Source organism: Gavialis gangeticus, unplaced genomic scaffold (genome assembly GCF_001723915.1).
Source record: "Gavialis gangeticus isolate Ggan-Ray unplaced genomic scaffold, GavGan_comp1, whole genome shotgun sequence".
Taxonomy (NCBI): Eukaryota; Metazoa; Chordata; order Crocodylia; family Gavialidae; genus Gavialis; species Gavialis gangeticus.
Window position 1 is genome coordinate 56,140,849 of NW_017728993.1, and position 18,967 is coordinate 56,159,815.

The window sequence follows — 18,967 nt, forward strand, 5'->3', positions numbered from 1 at the left end:
CCACCCACATGGGAGTGAGGAGCTCTGAAGGACATGCAGTCTCAGACAACTGCTAAGATGGGGAAGGGTTCTCAGTTGGCCAGGAGTGGGGAAGTGGGAGTGATAGTGAAAAAACCAGGAAAAATAAAGAGACTAGAACTGGGGCAGTGTTAACACGGCAGTCATTTATCATTGTTGATATCAAATAACCAAGTTCCTACTTTTGGGTGTTCTCAGAGGCTGATATCAGAAGGACATAAGAATATTCAGTGCCTTAAATCAATCTGTACGGTGCTTTGTTTGGTTTAATTAACCTGTAATGATGCACTAAGTAATGTAGAATATAGCTTTAGAGAATAATCACATTTCTAAGGTGTGTTCCCTTACCTGGAACTTTCTGTCAGAGAAGACTTGAGGCCTGAAGAAGCTGAACATGTTTTGAGAGAGAGTATTTCTAACAGAAAATTCTGGATTATGGTACAATCCCACAAAATACGTAAGAAAATACCAGGATACCCACAAGGGCACCAACATCTATTTGAGGCAGTTCCACATGTTTGTGTAATCGGATGGAGTAAAATAGCAGTCATACATAATTTTAGACTGGGTTTTCCTGTATTATGACATAAACCAGTGAAGAATTTTCTCTTCTTCATATATACAGCTGTCTATTATATGAGCAGGGTTCTCCTCATGCCCACATCACATTTAAACAGTTGGCTAATCCCCTTCAGTTTAGTGAAATTGCTCATGCTTTACCCTGCTGGAAAGGAGAGAAAAGTCAGGCTTTTTCTGTTAGTTGCACCTTAAATGATATATGTTGTGTCTGTAACTTGTTATGTATTAGAAAAATTCTGCATGTGCCAGCAGTGTTTATTATTTGAGGCCGTAATTATATCCAGAAGTAGATTTTAAAGCTGATAAATGTCTCCTTATCCATAAATGAGTTTTAGGTAGAGATTTAATTATACAGTATAGTAAGCTTACTTCCCTCAACCACTCTTTTACAGTGGGCCTTTTAAATATCTGTGGCCCAGCTTCAGCTGGGTGGACCACAAAATCCTCCCAAGAACAATATTGCCTCTAAGACAAAGTCTTGATAGCAAAAAGTCCTTCCTCCCCGTGTCTGCAGGAGTGCTTCTTCATCCTTCTTCGTGGTCTGGGAAAAGGGACTCTGATCACTTCTTCTCTCAACTAAAGGGATTCCAGCTGCACGCAGGTGAAGAGCCCCTCTCTGTTTTCCTACTTCATAATGAGATCAGACAACTTTTTGTGCTGCTGTTCCCCCTGCTTTCCTTGGTCCTGTTGTGGGAAAATGAAGCCTTGCCTCATCCTCCACTATATGGCTCCTGAGCCAGGGCCCTTGGAAAAAAGTTCTTTTCTTTCCCAGATTCAGTCTTCCCATTTTCTATCTGTCCCTGCTCTTCACAGAATCCCCATTCACCTATGATTACTTTGAGCAAGTAACTTGGATCCCATCACCTCCCCAACGCCTCTTTTCTTGAAGGGATGGTGGATCCCGCTATGTATACAAACATCTTTAAACCCAGAGGGAGAAATTTTAACTTCAAGCTCCTTAAGAGCTGGGGCACTTCCAGATATTTATTACAGCTTTTATTAATGTTAGAAGGAGACTAACTGGAGAAACCTCTGCTCTTCTTTTAGTCGGTGCCCAGTTTTAGAAGTCTTATTTACTTGAGTCAGATATTCCTAGTGACACCATTGGGGCTTCAGGCCAGAGTGAAGGCTGCAGGACAACATCCTAGGCCTTCCAAATTCTTGAGTTTGTTATCAGCAATTAAATTGATTATGAAAATTGTTTAAAAGATATGCATAAACATCCAGTGGTAGTATTGTCTCAGTAAGTCTTTACAAAAAGGGGAGCCAGTTTTACAACTGGTGAAAACCAGCATCACTCTGTGGACTTCAATTCACAGCAGATGTTTTGCACAAGCTGAGAATTTGGCCTGCAGTCTTGTTCCCTTGATAACAAGCTTCCACTTTGCTACAATTCTTGACATTAGCTGAGAAAAGGCTATAAAGAAAAGGAAAAACTAGAATCCTTCCTGGTTTAAAAAAACGCAAAACTCAACAACAACAGCAAAAACCTCCTTTTTTTTGCCACTCCTTGTTTCTGCACTTCACATCCCTGCTGATCAGATGCTCTCTGGCGTTTTGGGGGAGGAGAAACAGCTGGAGCATGTGCTGAAAAATAACAGTGAGCAGCAACAGCAGTGCAGAGAACAGCAGTAGTAACCGAAACAGCCTGACAGCATGACATTTTCTTGTCAGGAAAATAACCCTCTGAATGTTTAGCAGCACAGCTGACAAGCTGGAACATTTCCTGACCAGACACAATTTTTATGGAGAGTGAAGAATTAGGCACTGAAGGACACTCGGCTTCTCTCGCTCCCTGGGAGACTCATGGAAAATTCAGTTTTATTATTATTATTTAACTGGCAAGTTTTGGTGATTCATTGTTTCTGTAAAGATCAGAATTCACTGTGGATTTATTTTGGCCCTTGTCCTTGTTCTACTGTCTAGTTAGTGCATTAGGACATTGTTTTTGGATGAGTTATTCGGGAAGTGGTTCCATCAGTGATAGTATTAGTTGCATTATACCTGCAGAGACCAGACTTATGGCCTTGAGCCTGGGTTGTAAACCCAGAGTGAAGGAAGACTCATTTGATTTGGGGATACATTGATATAATCTGATTTAGTGCTTCTCCCAGGCACACCTGCTTAGTGAAGTGCTATGGAGTCTCAACTGCATAGTAAAGCTGCCCTCTACTGAGATAAATGCCCCTACTGGCATAGGTAGCCACAGGGATGGAGGAAATATGCAGATTCAAAGTCCTGTGTCCCAAGGAAGGAATCCAATGCCAGATTATGATATGCTGAGGTCCTAAACTATATCCAGTTTAAGAGGCCCCATACGATAAAAATAATCTACAAAATCCATGAAAATGGATTTTCATGACATTTTAAGATGAATTATTGTTATTTCTGCACCAATTTATGAACTCAATATGAATAATAAATGTGGATCCATATATGTGTATATTTTTGTCATATTAGAATTGAAAAAGTTCAGGTTTTTTTCTTATATTAGAGACCCCTCATATTGTGAGGTCCTAAACTATAGCTGAAGCCTAAATCTGACAGTGGAAGAACCTATTATATTTCTGAAAAACGGCCTCTTCCAATTGTTATGACAAAGGCAAAATACTTTTAGCTTTCAGTAGAAGCAAGATAAAGGTCACAGTGCTGCCTGCCTGAGGGATTTCCTCAGCTCAGTCCAGAGAGAGATATTTGGCTGATCTTGTGTGATGCTGAGCACAATATGCTCCTGTCATCATCACTGGAAGTGTAAAGTGCCTATTACCTCTCAGTATAAGTCATGGGATTTGTACAGGCTTGGGGGGAGTTGGATAAAATAGCAACAGCTGGGCCTTGCTGCAAAGAAGCTGTACAGCAGTGCAACTCATGTCTCTGTCATCTCCTAAGCAGGAGAGAGACTCAAATTATAATATTTGGAGTGGGACTTGTATCCAGGGGTTTGGTTCAGATCATTATAATGAGTAAGTCTATTTTTAGAATTTAATTTTAAGTCCAGGCTTTAAAAGATTTGGGACCAGGTTGGGGAGTCCAGTCCAATTTTATTAGGGACATGTTTGTGAAATGGAAATGTCTCATTGTCATAAACTGCTGGCTCATTGCATTTCAGGGCTATTACAGGAGGGCACCAGATTATGCCTTGATTAGGGAATGGAAGAAGAGAGGCTGTTTTGCTGTCCCCATGGTTCATTCCACATTCCTCATTGACCTCAGGAAAGAGGCCTCGAAGAAGCTGATGTTTTACCCACCACATCAGGATTACACCTGGAACTTCGATGACATCATTGTTTTTGCCTTCTCCAGCCGCCAAGCAGGTATGTTTGTGAACTCACAATGGCGAAAGACTAAACTCAAAAGCCTGCCATAGTTAAGAGGTTACTTTTTAAAAACAGTGGGTTGAATTATGCCCTGACTTGCACCTTCTCTGCCAGTTGACTGTAGTAGCATTAATCAATACTGTACAGTTTCTACTCTTGTTTTGTTTTGTTTTTTTGATGGGGGGAGGGGTTTTTTTAATAGTAAGACTTCTTTCTACATTCTTGTGTTCTTACTGAACTATGCCTGAAACTGCCCAGTTTTCAGGCTGCTTCTGACTGTCTTCCAGTGTTCTGTTCTGGTAACAACTGTTTCCCTTCCTTTCCCACACCCTTGCCCCTTCAAACTGTGAATGCATTTAGTAATGGTGCTTGATGGCTCTGGAGACCGTAGTCTACAGAACACACACTCCAGCTGTAAACAGACTGTTGCGTTTTCCCTGGAGAAAACCTTTTGTCCTGGGATCCTCAAAATCCACTGTGAACTCTTGAAGATGAAATGTTCTAACACTCCCCCTCCACATCACTGTGTGCACTGTAAACTAATTGCAGGTCATTCAAGTTATTTGCGGGTGATTCCAGGGACAAACCTGTCAGGCTGTGTGCTCTTGTTGGCAGAGGAACAGTAATGCAGTTTGGCAGGGTTGTATACATAGATGGCCATGTCCAGAGGTGGGTTCAGGATTTTGTGAAGGGACATATCGGAGAAGTGACCATGGCCACAGGGCTGGCTGCACCCCAACTCCCAGCTGCAGCTCCCTGCAGTGGGTTTGATAAGCTATGCCATGGGAACAGCAATGAGGAGTTGAAGTCCCCAGAAAAGTAAGAATCCCACCCACCTGCTCTTGGCATCAGCTCCCTTCCCTCCATTCTCAGCAGAGCATCTCCTCCCCTGCCCTCCCCTTCCATTTTTCCCCTCCACTGCCACCATCTCCACTGTCCTCTGCTGCACCAGGAGCCAGGGAGGCTAGAGAGTTGCTCCTGCCTGGCTCCAGCTAGGTACAGTAGCAACAGCAGTGGCAGCAGGTAGGTTCCTCCTTCCTGCCTGTTCCTGCCCGGGTGGTGGTTTGGGAGGCATGCGGAAGAAGGGCTCCAGAGATGCGGCAGCCAGGCTCAGCAGGGGACAGCAGCAGTGGTGGCAGCAGGTTCCCTGGCCCCCTGTGCTTGCTCCCAGGCTCACTGAGAACACCTGGGAAGATGGTAAGAGAGGAGGAACCTACCTCTGCTGATGATGATTCCAGGTGGAGTAGGCAGGTTCAACTCTGGAGCCTCCCCTGTTGCCTACCCCACTCCTGGATTAGCCAGGACAATGGGGACCATGGCTAATGAGAGAGGGAGGGAACAGGAGGGAGGGGATAGTGCTGCTGAGGAAGAGGGGAAGGGGTAGGGAGATGGGGGATATGGGATTTTTACCTTTCTGTGGACTTAAAAAAAAATAAATTCCCAGCTGCTGCTCCTAGGGCCACGTCCAAAAGAGGGGGGCATCTGCACCATTGTACCCCTTCTGGATCTGGCCCTGGTTGTGTCACTCTTGTTTTGATCTGGGTCAAAACTTGGGACCATCAGGATCACCTCAAATGAGGAGTCTGTTTACAACCTTCATGGGCAGTCACAGGCCATGCCTCCATTAGCTGCATTGCAAGCTCACAAGGAGTTTCAGCTCTCTTGTCTCCCCTTGATGCTCCTCTGTCACCTTCTCTTCTTCTTGGTTTTTTTCACCTAAATTTCTTCCCGTTGTACTGAGTCTTTACCCCTCCAATTTCAAATCCAGTCAGGCAACAGGAAACATTCCACGTTGCCTCTTAGAGATAACCAGTAACTGATAGTGGGCAATCTTGCTTATGATCCATTCAAAGGATTCAACAAACAGGTTCAAATAATAAGTTCAAGGTGCTTATAAGGTATCTGGGGGGATCATTCATAAGTAAAATAAAAGGCAGACTTATTTCAAATAAACCATTTGTTCATCTGCTTCTGAGGCTACAAACAGATGTTACATTTGTTCCAGGACAAATTGCTATCATTCAGGCATCCAGTTCTGTTGTTCTGTGATAGACCCCAAAAAGGTTAGCAGGATAAGATCTGCTAACAGTTTGTTCTAGGACTTCACAAAGCATGCGTGAATGGATGTACCCTTAGTGGATCAATGGCAGAAAAGCAGCAGTGAATTTAGGTAACCCTCCTCACTGGCTGGACCCTCTGCAAGGATGTAAGCACACAGTTGTACCTGCCAGTTCACTCCTCCTCTCCCACCTCTGCCGTCTCCTCCCCCTCCTCAATCCCTGTCGAAGGATTCCAGCACTGTAATAAATAAATTAGTTTTTGAAATGAGGTGCCACTTAATTCACAAACATTACAGATCAGTGCTTGGGGCCTAAAATTGAGAACCACTGGTTTTGATGTTAAAGAAACCCTGATCACTCTTATAATAGTGAAAGTTAAGTACAGTCTGGAGTTTCTCATTAAGTTCTCCCCAGCTTACTCAAGTAAGACAGTATTTTTTTCAATATCCCTGTTCCTTTCCCTTTCTCACTGTAGGGATTTCTTTTGCATGAAGTACCTATTTTATATGCTTTAAAATGGTATTATAGATAGCATTGACTTTCCTTTTTTGGAGAAAAATGAAAATGAAATATCTTGATCTGGACATGTTACTGAAGGCCAGTTCTGTTTTCTTTAAGATCAAAAAACACGTGTGTATGCATGTACATGCATGTGCCCATATGCACGCGCGCGCGCGCACACACAAAAAGCGAAGGTAGAATGTGCCGTTTTTGTCATTGGTGCTCCCTTACTTGCAGTCTCATTTCTAAAAAGAGATGGGTGGACTGAGCAGAATCTTATTAGCTGTTCAGGGTCCTTGCATACCTGAATCATCACCAGCTGTTTAAAGCATTGTTTAGCTGCCTTCTGGTCAGAAGCCCAAGGCAGTAGGCAGAAGATTGTAATCCTAAACCTAAATGAGGGATAGACTGGACCATGAGGGTCAGTGTTATTTTAGTTAATTGTCAGATAGAAAGGAAAGTAAAGGTAAATGACATGTGAGGGAAGGCTTGGCAACATTCCAGGTTGGGGTCAGGATTTCAGGAAGTCGTTGGCCTGGTTATGTCCCAGTGACTTTCCAGATTAGGACAGTGGAAGTCCAGCAATTTTGTTGTGGAACTGAGGGTCCTGGGAGATGAAAGTGGCAACCTTGATGGTAGAACTGGCTCTGGCCAAGTTTATATACACCCAGTGCATGAGTGCAGCCACTGCACTTTGTGTCCTCCATGTCATAATGTCCAACAGGGGTTGGCACCTGTATCCTATCACCATGAATTAGAGTACATTTTCATAACTAAAGCTGTAAATGTTGGCTTCCATTTCTTGAATTCTTCAGCTCGTTCTTATGCTGACCTACCCATGACTTTACCAGGGGCCTTGAGGACCCTTTATTCAAGCTTTACTTAAACAATCCAGTCTGTTTGCCTACAACATTTTGCTGATTTTTATGAACAGCTGCATGTCATGGTCTGAGTTGGACTTTTGTCCCTTGGACCCTCTATATGTCAATCTGTGCATCATTTTAAAGATGGGGGAAAATGTTTAAAACCCAGACTTAAGCTCCTCCTTTAAGTAAATCTAGTTACATCACTGGAGTCACCAAAAGAATAGCTTATGTCCAGTCCAAATATAACACCTATCATCTCAGATCAGACCATTGGGCTGTTGAATCCATCATCCTACCTCTTGGAGCAACTGCTGCATATACTAGCATACTAGCCAGGAAATCTCACTCTGTTCAATACACCTTAGGCTTTATCCAGAACCCATGAAACATTCAATGTGTGGAAGTTCTCACATGCTTAAAGAAAATCACAAGTGCAGTGAAGTTGTATAAACTGACATGAGCCAACAGCAAAAACTGTCTTACTAAGGTGAAGTTTCTTACTTGCTATTTTAGTGTTGATGCAAGAGCACACAATTGATAATAGAACAACACAGAATTATGTCTAGCCTCTTGCACAGTGGGATTCTACCATCTGACTGCACCTGCTGGATGGTTATAATGCAGACTGACATTCCCCCATAAAGCATTGCCGTTTTAAGATGCATACGAATTTTAGCTAATGCAGTGGTGGTTTGAAACAACTGAAAGCTATACAGATTCAGCAATAGAAGGTATGGCTGGTGATGAGTGAGCCAGATAAGAGTAGCTAAAGAGATTAGCGTCAACTCTGTTGATACATTTGAATAGTATATAGCGCTCTTCCTTTTAGTTCAGTGACATCTAAGAGCTAAATTTGGTTTGACGGAACATAATCATTATTTGTGCGAGGGAGCCTGTCATGGCAGAATAGAGTAGTTAATACAGGTAGTTTTACTCTGCTAAAAATACCAGGGATTACAGGTACTAATATAATAATCTAAAACAATGACATACCACACTGTTTTAATTTATTTTTCAGTTTTCAGCTTTAGTTTCTTGAAATTTAAAGCTGGAAGTATTTCAAGTCTTGTGTCAAAACCTGTGTTCTGAGCTGTCTGAACTTCAACAGCTGGCCATACAGCTTTCAGACAGTGAGTAGTTGATGAAGACTCTTGCTCAATGCCTAGTGAAGATAGTGGCAGCTTTTCCTCTTGCTTTCCTGGGTTTTCATTCAATCTAAAGTAGGGTGACTACATGGGACAATGTGAAATCTAGGATCCTGCCTGCTTTCCCCTGCCCCTGCCCTTCCCCCCAGGTGCTGCAGGGAGTCAATGGCCTATTAATGACCTAGTGTTCTTTACTTCACTGGTGTTAATCATCAGTGAAGTAGCAATTAATGTTAATAGGGCTTCTTGCTTCACAACTCCTGCCACTCTGCCCCCACTCTGCATCTGGGCCCAGGAGGCTCATTTTAGGTTTCACTAGCAGGTGGTGACCAACCTCTAATGCAGGGGTGGGCAATAATATCGAGCGGAGGACCACTTACTGAGTTTTGGCAAGCCATCGAGGGCTGCGTGGTAGGAAGCCAGGGGCAGATAAATATTAATTTTATACATTTTTAGGGGCCCCGCGGGCTGGATAGAATGGCCTGGCGGGCTGCATCCGGCCCACGGACCGCATTTTGCCCATCCCTGCTCCAGCATCTGGGACTGTCCCGACCAACCTGGGACATATGGTCACCCTAGTCTAAAGCAGTGTATTTGCCCAGTGCACAATGCTCTATTCCCAGCATATTTCATAGTGAGTTTATTGATGACATTGGGCCAAATCTCAGTTCTGTAAAAAACACAAACTTGCGTTAAATGCCACTGAAACAAGGTTTTCCTTATAACAAGTTGGTAGAGGATCTAAAATGATAGATATGAGCAGCTATGTGACTGTTCTTTCTCTAGTTTCAGGATTTACCATGAGGTTAGGGTTTGTTCTCTTTTTGGCTCGGTTTGTGATCTGGTATCCAGGATCTTAAAAAACATGAGGAAACTTTTGAACGCTAAAAAGCCATGATGCATTTTAAAAATGCATCATGATTCCTCTGTGAAATCCTATGAAATATGAACTTTCATTTCTACCCAGGAGCACTTTTACAATCTTTTCTCCAATGCCTGATGATGGGTATTTGTGCCTGAAAGCTTGCAATTAAAGATTTTTTTTTGCAAAAATCTTGTTTTCTAATAAAAGATATCATCTCTAATACAAGTCCTGATTGCCTTTTCCTCTAGACCAATACAGCTACAACCTGGATACATGATGCATTTTCTTATTTCTCTGTTTATTCAAAAGTTCAGTTTCTTAACTTCCTCTACCTGTTTTTCTCCATATAGAATACTCTTTTTGGTTATTCCTTTCCACTTCATCACACAGTGGAGACTTTTTAACAAAAAAAAATACTTGTGTCGCATTGTAAACCTCAAAGCACTTTAAAAACCTAAAGGATGGCACTTAATCTCTATTTTAAATATTAGGAAAAATTAAGCCTAAGGGGATTTAACTGAAAAGGGTCCCAAAGTAAAATCTGAGTTGAGAACAGAATTAATGGGTGTACTGACTTTGAGCTGTTTCCCAGCTTAATTGTGCCTGAGGACAGTATGTGCACTATTGTCTAGTTGTGTGTGGGGAGTGTATTCAGCCATGGTGTGTTTTTTCTCCAAGCTTGTTTTACCTAATGGACCTATGTAGTTTTCAAGCTGAGTCCAGCATAGATTAAATGGAAACATCTTACTAAATACGTAAGCAGGATGCTTGGAATTACAGTTTTTCTTTCATACCAAACTTTAACCCCACAAAAAAGCTCTGCAGGTGAGTAACAATGGGGTCTTTGTGCTCTGTGAAGGGAAGGTGATATTCCATAGGTAGTGGAAATGCCTGAAAACCAATGTGGTATGCAGGATGCCTGCAGTTTGGACACACTTCTGATACGTGGCTATTCCTCTGCTTCTTGGACCATTCTTTCCCATATTTGGATGTTATCAGGAAACCCACAGAGTCTACATGCAATTTGGATCCTTTTACTATGCTTCTGCATTTCATGCTGAAAGTATCTTTTGGATTTGTTTAAAATGTCATTTGCTATCTCAACCTATTTGATTACAACTGGATAATATATAAGAGCAAAGGCTTCAGGGTCATGCTTTGGGTTTAGAAAGCTGAGTTCATAGAAGGAAATGAAAAGCTTTTTGAAACTTTAAACAGTGTCTTGTTGAAGGAGCTGCCAGTGTCAGGTGTTGGTTGTAGCTTCCCCACTGGTAACTCCTGCTCCCTAATGCTTTTCCTTCCATTTTAACCAGGGACCATTTTTATTCTGCATAGTCTCTTACAAATGTAACTCTCTGAGACTTAAACTCTCTCTTCTCCTCTTAGGTTCTGATCCAAAGCCCATGTAAAGACTTCCATTTGACTATGGTGGGCTTTGGACCCAGCTGCTTGGCTGGTCAGAGAGGAGCGCTAAGGGAGAAACTCACCGGGGAGCTACTGGGGAGCAAAGAGAGAGTCCATGTACCATGCTCTATGTACTCATTCTGACCCATTTAAAGATGGCAGAAGCTGTTTTTGGTAGAAGCCTCCCCAATCCTGCACCAGAGGGATTTTTTTTTTTGCAGTATGAGGTTCCTAAGAATGAAGAAGAGGGTTATAAAACTGAAGCTCCCTGCTCTGTCCTCTAAGGTAGGCTTGGAGGGACACTTCCCCCTGCCAAAAAGAAATAAGCAGTTGACAATTTAGAATATCATTAAACCTGTTTCTAAGGGATGAGTAGAAATTGCTTGCCTAGGAGCGAAAAGTTGTTAACTAAAGGCAAGAGAAGATGGTACTGAGAAATGCACTGAGATTCTGCTAACCTGATTGAGAGAGAGACCTCTCAGGTGAGATCCTTAATGCAGGTTTTGCTGTACCCAAACCTTTTTCTCCTCTTGCAGAGTCAACATGGTATATTTCCCAACTTTTTCTGTAATTGCTTTTTCCCCAGAAATTCAGATGCACATATGCAACAGAGAACACTACGGTTTTCTCCCTGTGCCCCTGAGGTCACACCAGACACTGCAGGAGGACATTGAAAACTTTATTCATGTGACAATCGAGGCAATGAGTGAGTCAGAGCATGCCATGCCCTGGTTCTGGGTTCTTGGGGATGGTGTTTACAAAACTTTCCTTGAATTTTCTTTTTGAAAAAAGAAAAAAAATCTTCATCAGATCTAATTATTGTGGTATTTTTGTTAAATTAGGTTTAATGCTTTCCACCCCTTCCCCTGATTGTTCATCACAGCAACAGGAAAGCTCCACTACCAAAATCCTACCCTCTCTAAAATGCATCTTCCTATCCTGTCTTGGCACAAAATAAGCGCTCTAACATTATGCTTGGATGTTTTCTGTCACTTGGCTTTTTTGGCTCTGTCCCTCTCTTAGCACAGGTTAAATGCATAACAGTAACTGCTTCCACTCTGCCCTTCATGCCACAGTTCTTCATTGCACTAGGGGAGGTATTAAAAAGTGGTGAAATAAACTGACCGGGCAAACTGACTGGGCTGCTGTACTTTAGGCATATTAGTAAAAGATGCTGTGGACATTTCTTTCTTTTTTTCTGTTTTTAGTTGATCGTCCTCCAATTGAGCCCTCACAATACATCTCTGCTCCTCCAAAACACCCAGACAAGATGGGATTTGATGAGGTAGGAGTGCCTGTATGTACGTGCATTATCATCAAGCAGGGCATCTGGTAGAGCCCACTTCAGTTAAGCTGCAAATCTGCTTCTATTCACAGTGCTCATTTTCTTGTGCTTATAACTTTCCAAAACATTCACATTTTGGGCTGAAATTTCCCACAGGACTAATCCTGATGTCTTTACTCAGCTAAAAGTTCCACTGAGTGGAATGGCTGTTGGGCATGCTCAGGACTTCTTCAGAACTTATGTAAGCGCCCACACGTAGGTTTCGCTGCCTGATTTTTAAGCATGGAGCAACTGCGGTGGAAGTTTGCAGGAGCAGTGGGTGCTTATTATCTTTGCACTGCAGGTCTTTGTGCATCTACATTAAAAAACCCAATTTAGAAAATGTTAACTTGCATAAGTTAGGACCTGACCAAAAGTCCAGGGAAATGAGTGGAAATCTCTCCTTGCATTTCAGCAGTCCCTGAAACCAGGCAGTAATCTGACAGTGACAGAACTAACATTGGAATCCAGCTTTTTGACCTGCCAGTTCTTGCTGTACCTACTACATCTTGCTCTTTGGTAGTTTAAAATGAGCGCTTTTTTTGTCTGAAACTTTCTTCTGCCTTACCAGTAACAAACAAGGGAGCTATTTTCCTCCAGAAAGCAAAGCTTTAGAATGGGACAGTCAGCTTGGTTTATGGAAGGGATGTGTATCCTGACTGAATACGGTACCGTGCTGTTCCTGATTGCCTTTTCCTGTTCGGGAGCCACGTTTCTGCTGAGGCTTTCTTGTTTTGATTTTGGCAAGGACAGTTGGGGACATTTTTGCAACAGAGATCAAGAAGTTTGCATAAATCTCTCCAGCAGCTCCTGTCTCTGTCAGGAGTATAGCAGGTCAGCCAGAACTGGAGACAAAGCATCAACAGAAGGTGACTGGGAACAAATTAGAGAGAGACATTGTACTTTGCATGGATAATATTTATTCTTTGCATAGAGCATTTACAGATCCACACAGTGCCTGTTTGCTTAGCTGTAAGTGAGACTATAATATAATGACTGAGAGAGTCACTAAAATCAGGGGAACCTTGTTTTTTTGCCCTTTTTTGGCTTGGGTTTGTCTGTCTATTTATATAGTATCATAAAGTCCAGACAGCTTGGCTGTGCATGCTTTATCATCTCTGTTTGTAGTATGGCATGTGTCTTTTTCTGGGCTGTCTTTTGTGGCTACATTTGCTTGCCCAGTTTGTTTTTATTATTATTGCTGCATTTGGATGTGGCTCAGTCTGTTTTTTGCTTGGCTGAGGGTTAGACTGCACTTGTCTTTACTTGTGTGAGGCTAGAAATGTTTGCACTTTACCCACTAAGGTATGTGCCTGGCCTGCCATCCATCATGGGCCAGGGAACATATGTTTGCATAGTTTGGACTTGGTGCTACATAGAAATCTCATTCTTTTACCCAGTCTTTGTGTCTATGTTACAACTGTAGTTCTGACAAGACAGCAGATTTCCAATATCTGTAGTGATTAAGGCAGGGTGGGCAAAATACAGCCTGCAGGCCAGATCAAGCACTTTCAGCTGGTCCGCAAGGCCCACCAACAAATTGTGCCCTGCCGAGCTCTTCCGTCCACATGGGTGAAAGCAAGGTGCCCACGTGTACATGCAGCCCCAAAAATGTACCCTATTGCCTGGCTCCCACCCTCATGGGTGGAAGGGCCCAGCCCAGCCGGCATGCAGCTTCCATGCGGGGCTGCTACTGCAGCCCCTGGGGACCTGCTCTGCTTCCCCGGTCTCCTGCTTGCTCTGGGCAGCAGGTAGGGAAGCAGTGGGGGCAGGGCTGCAGGCTGGGCAGGAACATGGGGCTGGGGCTGGCAGCAGTGCAGAGACCATGCGGAGTGGGAATGGGTGGGGGCAGAGCTGGGGTGGGCAGTATGTGGGGACCCCTTCACGCTCCCTCCATGGGGTGCAGCCCTGGCAGGCAGTGGCAGCAGCAGCAGGTGGGGTGCTCAAGGTGCAGGTGCCTCGTGGGACACAGTTCTGGCCAGCACTGCACATCACAGCAAGGGGCGCAACCTCTGCTGGGCTGCCTGTATTGCCGGCACTCCCTGCCACTCATGTGCAGCCCCTGCACTCACACAGCAGGGAGGGAAGCCCCACGTGCTGGAGCCAGCTGCCTCTTCCGGGGTTGCACAGCACCAGAGAGAAGCCCCACGTGCTGGAGCTGGCTGCCTTCCCTGCAGGGACTGTGCTGCAAGGGAGGGAAGCCCCAGGTGCCTTCCCCTGGGGATGTGGAAGGCAGCTGGCTCCAGTGCGCAGGGCTTCTATGGTATGTGTGTGGAATCAACAGGATGTCAAGTGTGCATGCAGATTTTGGTCCAAAACCCACTAAAGTCAAAGGGAGTCCTTCCTTTGACTTTAGTGGGCTTTGACCTGAACCCACGCTGAATGGGAGTTCTGTGCACATGCATTTGTAATGACAGTGGAATATGGGCTACATCAAGAAAATTACATTGTATTACAAAGCCCAGTGCCCACATATAGCATGACGAATTAAAAAAATTAGAACTCACTCAAATGGCAATGAATTTTTTTGTGACCATGGACAGACATAGTAACATGGAAAAGAAAACGACAAATTCTTTTCTCTCTCAGGATCATAGGAACCCAAAGTCCTGCAGACTGTTGGTGAGGTTTAGGAACTCAAGTATGAAAGGGCCAAATTTAAAAAATATATATTTTGGCCTCCAAAGATGCAGATAGGCAGGCAGTGGGATTCCAGGTGCCCATCTGAATCTTTAGGGGCTGAAGTCACTTTTGGAAAAGCACTTAGGCAGTTTTCAAAATTTGACTCCATGCTCTACTCACATTTCACCTTTCTGTCCCACATAGGTAAGGTGCTAAAACTGATCAAAGAAAGTCAGAAGTCAGAGAATTTTTCTTTACTAGACTTTACTGGACTTTCTTTACTAGTTCTTCTTCCTACATCCTTTTATTCTTGAAAATCTACTTTTCCCTCTGACTCTTCATGAAAACAAGCTGCATCTAAGAACACATATTCAAAATTTCAGCTCCAGAGGTACAAGTTTGATAAAATTTATAAACAATTTGAAAATAACTCCCTTTACTGGAAATGTTCCTGGCACTTTAACAAGGTCTAAAATCTATTAAGCTTTTGGAGTAGTTATGATATGTGCTTCACATGGAGCCAGAGTTCTGATTTTTTTCTCTTCCCACCCAGATTTTCATGATCAACCTGAAGCGTCGAACAGACAGGCGGGATAGAATGCTGCGAACCCTCCATGAGCAGGAGATTGCAGTCAAAATCATGGAAGCTGTGGATGGAAAGTGAGTTCTGTCTGGTGTTGCATGTGCTACGGAAGGTCTGATTCTGTGTAGCAGGCCTTTTATATTTGATGCTCTGACTTTGTTAAGGAAGATGAGGCTTACTTAATTTTGCATGTACTGTGATGTCATTTTGCAAAAGTAGAAGGGTATTGTGCTGCTGCTGTACTACATCTGCCTCTTGTTTTAATCAGCATCCATTAGAGAATCTCTGAGGTAGTTCAAGCTGAGGAGTAATAGTCAGTTTAAGGCAAAGATCTGTGAATCAAATTTTGTTTTATGGCACTCAAGAAAGGAACCTCCTTTGGAGCATTTGGAGACATTTAAATATTCCCTTACAATATTCCAACCCCAAATTCTGGAGTATTGTGTTATGGTACCACTGTTCCAGTATGTATAGCTGCACATCTCAAAACAATATATAAAGCTCCTATTTTATAGATAAGAAACCACAGTATTGTGGTTAAAGCTGGGATTTTCAACTGGGTTTAAGAGAGTTGGGTCTTGAAATCCCATCCAAAAGTCCTTGGGACTTCATTGCCTAACTAGACCCTTCTGAAAATCCCAAGCCAAGTGACTGACTACCCCAAGCCCATGCAAGAAATCACTGGCAGAATTAGCTGCAACTTTTGGGTGTCTCAGTTTCTCTCTGCTTGCCTAGTGCTAGGGTAGTAGAACTATAAAGTGAAGCTTCCCATAAAAAAAAATAATTCTGACTGTTCCAATCCCATGGTCCAATCTAAGAGAAATGCAAAAAGTAAGAAAAATCCATGATTGTGTAAAGTGAATGAGCTATCCTATAGTTGTATCATTTGGATCCTCTGAAACATTACCAAAATTGGCAAGGACATATTCTGGATAACCCACTGTTAAGACTGTACCGTTTCTTGAATCTATTAGGTTAGGAGGCTATAGTAGCCTTACCTAAGTTTAGCTTGAGTTAGAAATTAAATCAGGATATTAAACTGTATGCAACCATGTGTGCAAAGTGCTCCTAAGGTCTGGAACACTTTGGTTTTTCACTGCCAAACCATTTTGCTGACTCTGGGCCTGAGTAAAAAAACAGTAGGACTCACAAATTTTTCCTAATACTTAAAGAAGCTCTCTCTTTCTCAGGGCATTGAATACGAGTCAGCTAAAAGCTCTGAATATTGACATGCTACCTGGTTACCGGGACCCTTACTCTTCCAGGCCATTAACCAGGGGTGAAATTGGCTGCTTTCTTAGTCATTACTATATCTGGAAGGAGGTAAATAATCTCTGTTCTCTCTGGGTGTTATAGGGTGCTGAGGGAGGGTAATAGTGCATGTTTTTCAGTACTCTCTTTTATTTTGCTATAAATAAACCACAATATTGAGTGGACTAAGATTTTTAAATATTAGCATTAATGGGACTCCTAAACTTATTGAGGCACATTCAGCACTTAGTAAAAAGGAGCTGAGTACCCCTCAGTTCCCATTCTGCTTTTGATATTCAAGCGGCTCCCAATCTGTGTGACTTTATCCAAACATTTTTTAAGGGCCATTTTTACTAACTCTTTAGCAGGTCAGTTTGGGGCAATTTTGATCCGGGCAAGGGGGGATTCAGAGGATTTTTTCCGTTCTTTTTTTTTTTTATCACAAAATTCCCCTGAGGAGATTGTGCAGAAAAACAATCAAGTATGGACAGTTTTGATATGAAGAGATTGATACTGGTGTTGATCAGATTTTTAAATCTTGTGTTCTGTAGACATCAAGAGATTACCTATGGTAGTGTGGCGGTAGCCATGATTTTATCATGGTTTTTTTCCATTATGAAGTAGTCTGTTTTGAATAAAAACTTGGGAAACTGACTAGTGTGGTCTCAATATTGGGCCATTTTTGTGTAATCAAAATGAAAAGCAGAAACTTCAAAAAATTTTCCATTCCTACTGAATGTTTCCCCCAGTTGTGCAGTGCCACACCCCTGCATGGTTGCCAAAGACCTAAAACACTGAACGTGCTACCCCAGATCATAAAGCACCAGCCTCTTTAGCCTAACTTAGGACACCCAGGTTGAATAGTCATAGGCTGCAGCATGTTCAGCAACTTCTGTTATGTGCCTCAGTCACCACTAAAGGGGAACAGAGCATTCTATGGAGTGGCTAAGTTACATGCTTCCTGTGGTCAGGGGAGTTTGAGTGCTATGTGTATAGTAATGAGCAGGGATCCTGGCTTTCCTTGTTAAAAATTGCAAATTCTTTGATAAAAACCCTAAATTCATGATTAAAATGAAAAGCCACTATAGATGTATTTTGTTCAACTGATATCTATTTATCTGTGTGCCAAGTCGCACCCACTGGGCTGCAGAGGCCAGGGGGAGGGCAGCAGGGTGGGGAGCCCAAGCCTGCAGTGAGCATCTGCGCCCGCCCCCGTCCTGTGCACAGATCTGGGAGGCACAGATCCCCCTACGCCCCCTGGGGAGTGCACGCAGCTGCAGGAAGAGGGCCTCATCCCCTGCTCAAGCCGCCTACATCCCCATCCTGCTTCCTGATGGGACCCTGTGGCTGTGCATTCTGGTCCCGGGCCCCAAGCCCCATGTACCACCCAGCTGGGCAGCAGCCCCAGCCCTGCCTAACTCCCTCCCTCCCTATGAGAGCTCTTTGCAAAACTGCAAAATCCACAGGTTTCTCCATCAAAATGAGAAAGTTACGTTTTTCTCAGGTAAAGGGGGGAAATCCGCGTTTTTCTCTGTTTTCCTATGGGGAACAGAAAACCCAGAACCCTGGAAACAAGGGGACTGGGCTATATCAGGGTAATATGGAACATAATCAGAACATTCAAATCTTCCTGGACAATCCATGCTGTGTTAAATGAACAAGCTGTGTTGGAAAGTAGGAGGTGGAGATGACTGGAGAAAGACAAATGTGATGGTGTGTTTTTGTTTCAGAACTAGGTCTGGAAACCCAAGTGAGGTTAAGGGCCTTCTTGTACCAGGTGCTATACAAGTATAAAATAACCAAAGTCCAAAGTGTGTGGCTGTAGTCAGCAGCATAACTAAGGCTAGGTAACTGTGGCACCAGCCTGGGTACCCCAGTAGAGTAGGACACAAGATGGACAGACATTGCTGCTGTCACTGGCCTGACTGCTACCACTCAGGGCACCGAATCTGGTTGTTATTCCTCTGTCTGTAGTGTGAACAGGGTGCAGTACATTTTTGTGGCAGACAGTAAAATGCAAAGTTTTAAACCAAACAGCCCAGAACCAGTGGAAGTGACTTGAAAAACGAGAAGTTGGGCTCGACTTTCTGCAAGATCTGCTTTAAATGCATTAGTGTTCAGCTAGCATCACTGGCTGTTTTTGTTCAATCTAGTTGTACCAAACAACCTACTAATAGTACTAGTGAGTAGGCCTGTGCAAAGCAACTAGTATTTGCTTCAGATTCAGCTGATTTGGGGGACAGTGATTCGATTCGGTCATTCGAATCAGTGTCCCGAATTGATTCGGCCGAATCTAATTTGGAGATCCAGATACTGATGAATCTCTGAATCAGCCAGGCCCATCCCTGCCCGCTCTCCAAGCCCAGCAATGGCTGCCCTGCCCACCCCAGCTCCCGGCACTTGGAAAAAAAAAAAACACTGCCTCACTGGGT

At 43.3% G+C, this 18,967-nt stretch overlaps 1 protein-coding gene across 1 annotated transcript in view; it reads left to right on the forward strand.

Annotated features, from left to right (window-relative positions):
• The window catches only part of COLGALT2 (collagen beta(1-O)galactosyltransferase 2), a 51,729-nt gene that overhangs the window by 14,666 nt on the left and 18,096 nt on the right, over window positions 1–18,967 (forward strand). Inside the window, exons 4-8 of the mRNA XM_019528346.1 lie at window positions 3,707–3,911; window positions 11,342–11,461; window positions 11,964–12,040; window positions 15,255–15,361; window positions 16,475–16,607. Coding sequence (XP_019383891.1) covers window positions 3,707–3,911; window positions 11,342–11,461; window positions 11,964–12,040; window positions 15,255–15,361; window positions 16,475–16,607 — 642 coding nt within the window. The remainder of the gene's footprint in view (window positions 1–3,706; window positions 3,912–11,341; window positions 11,462–11,963; window positions 12,041–15,254; window positions 15,362–16,474; window positions 16,608–18,967) is intronic.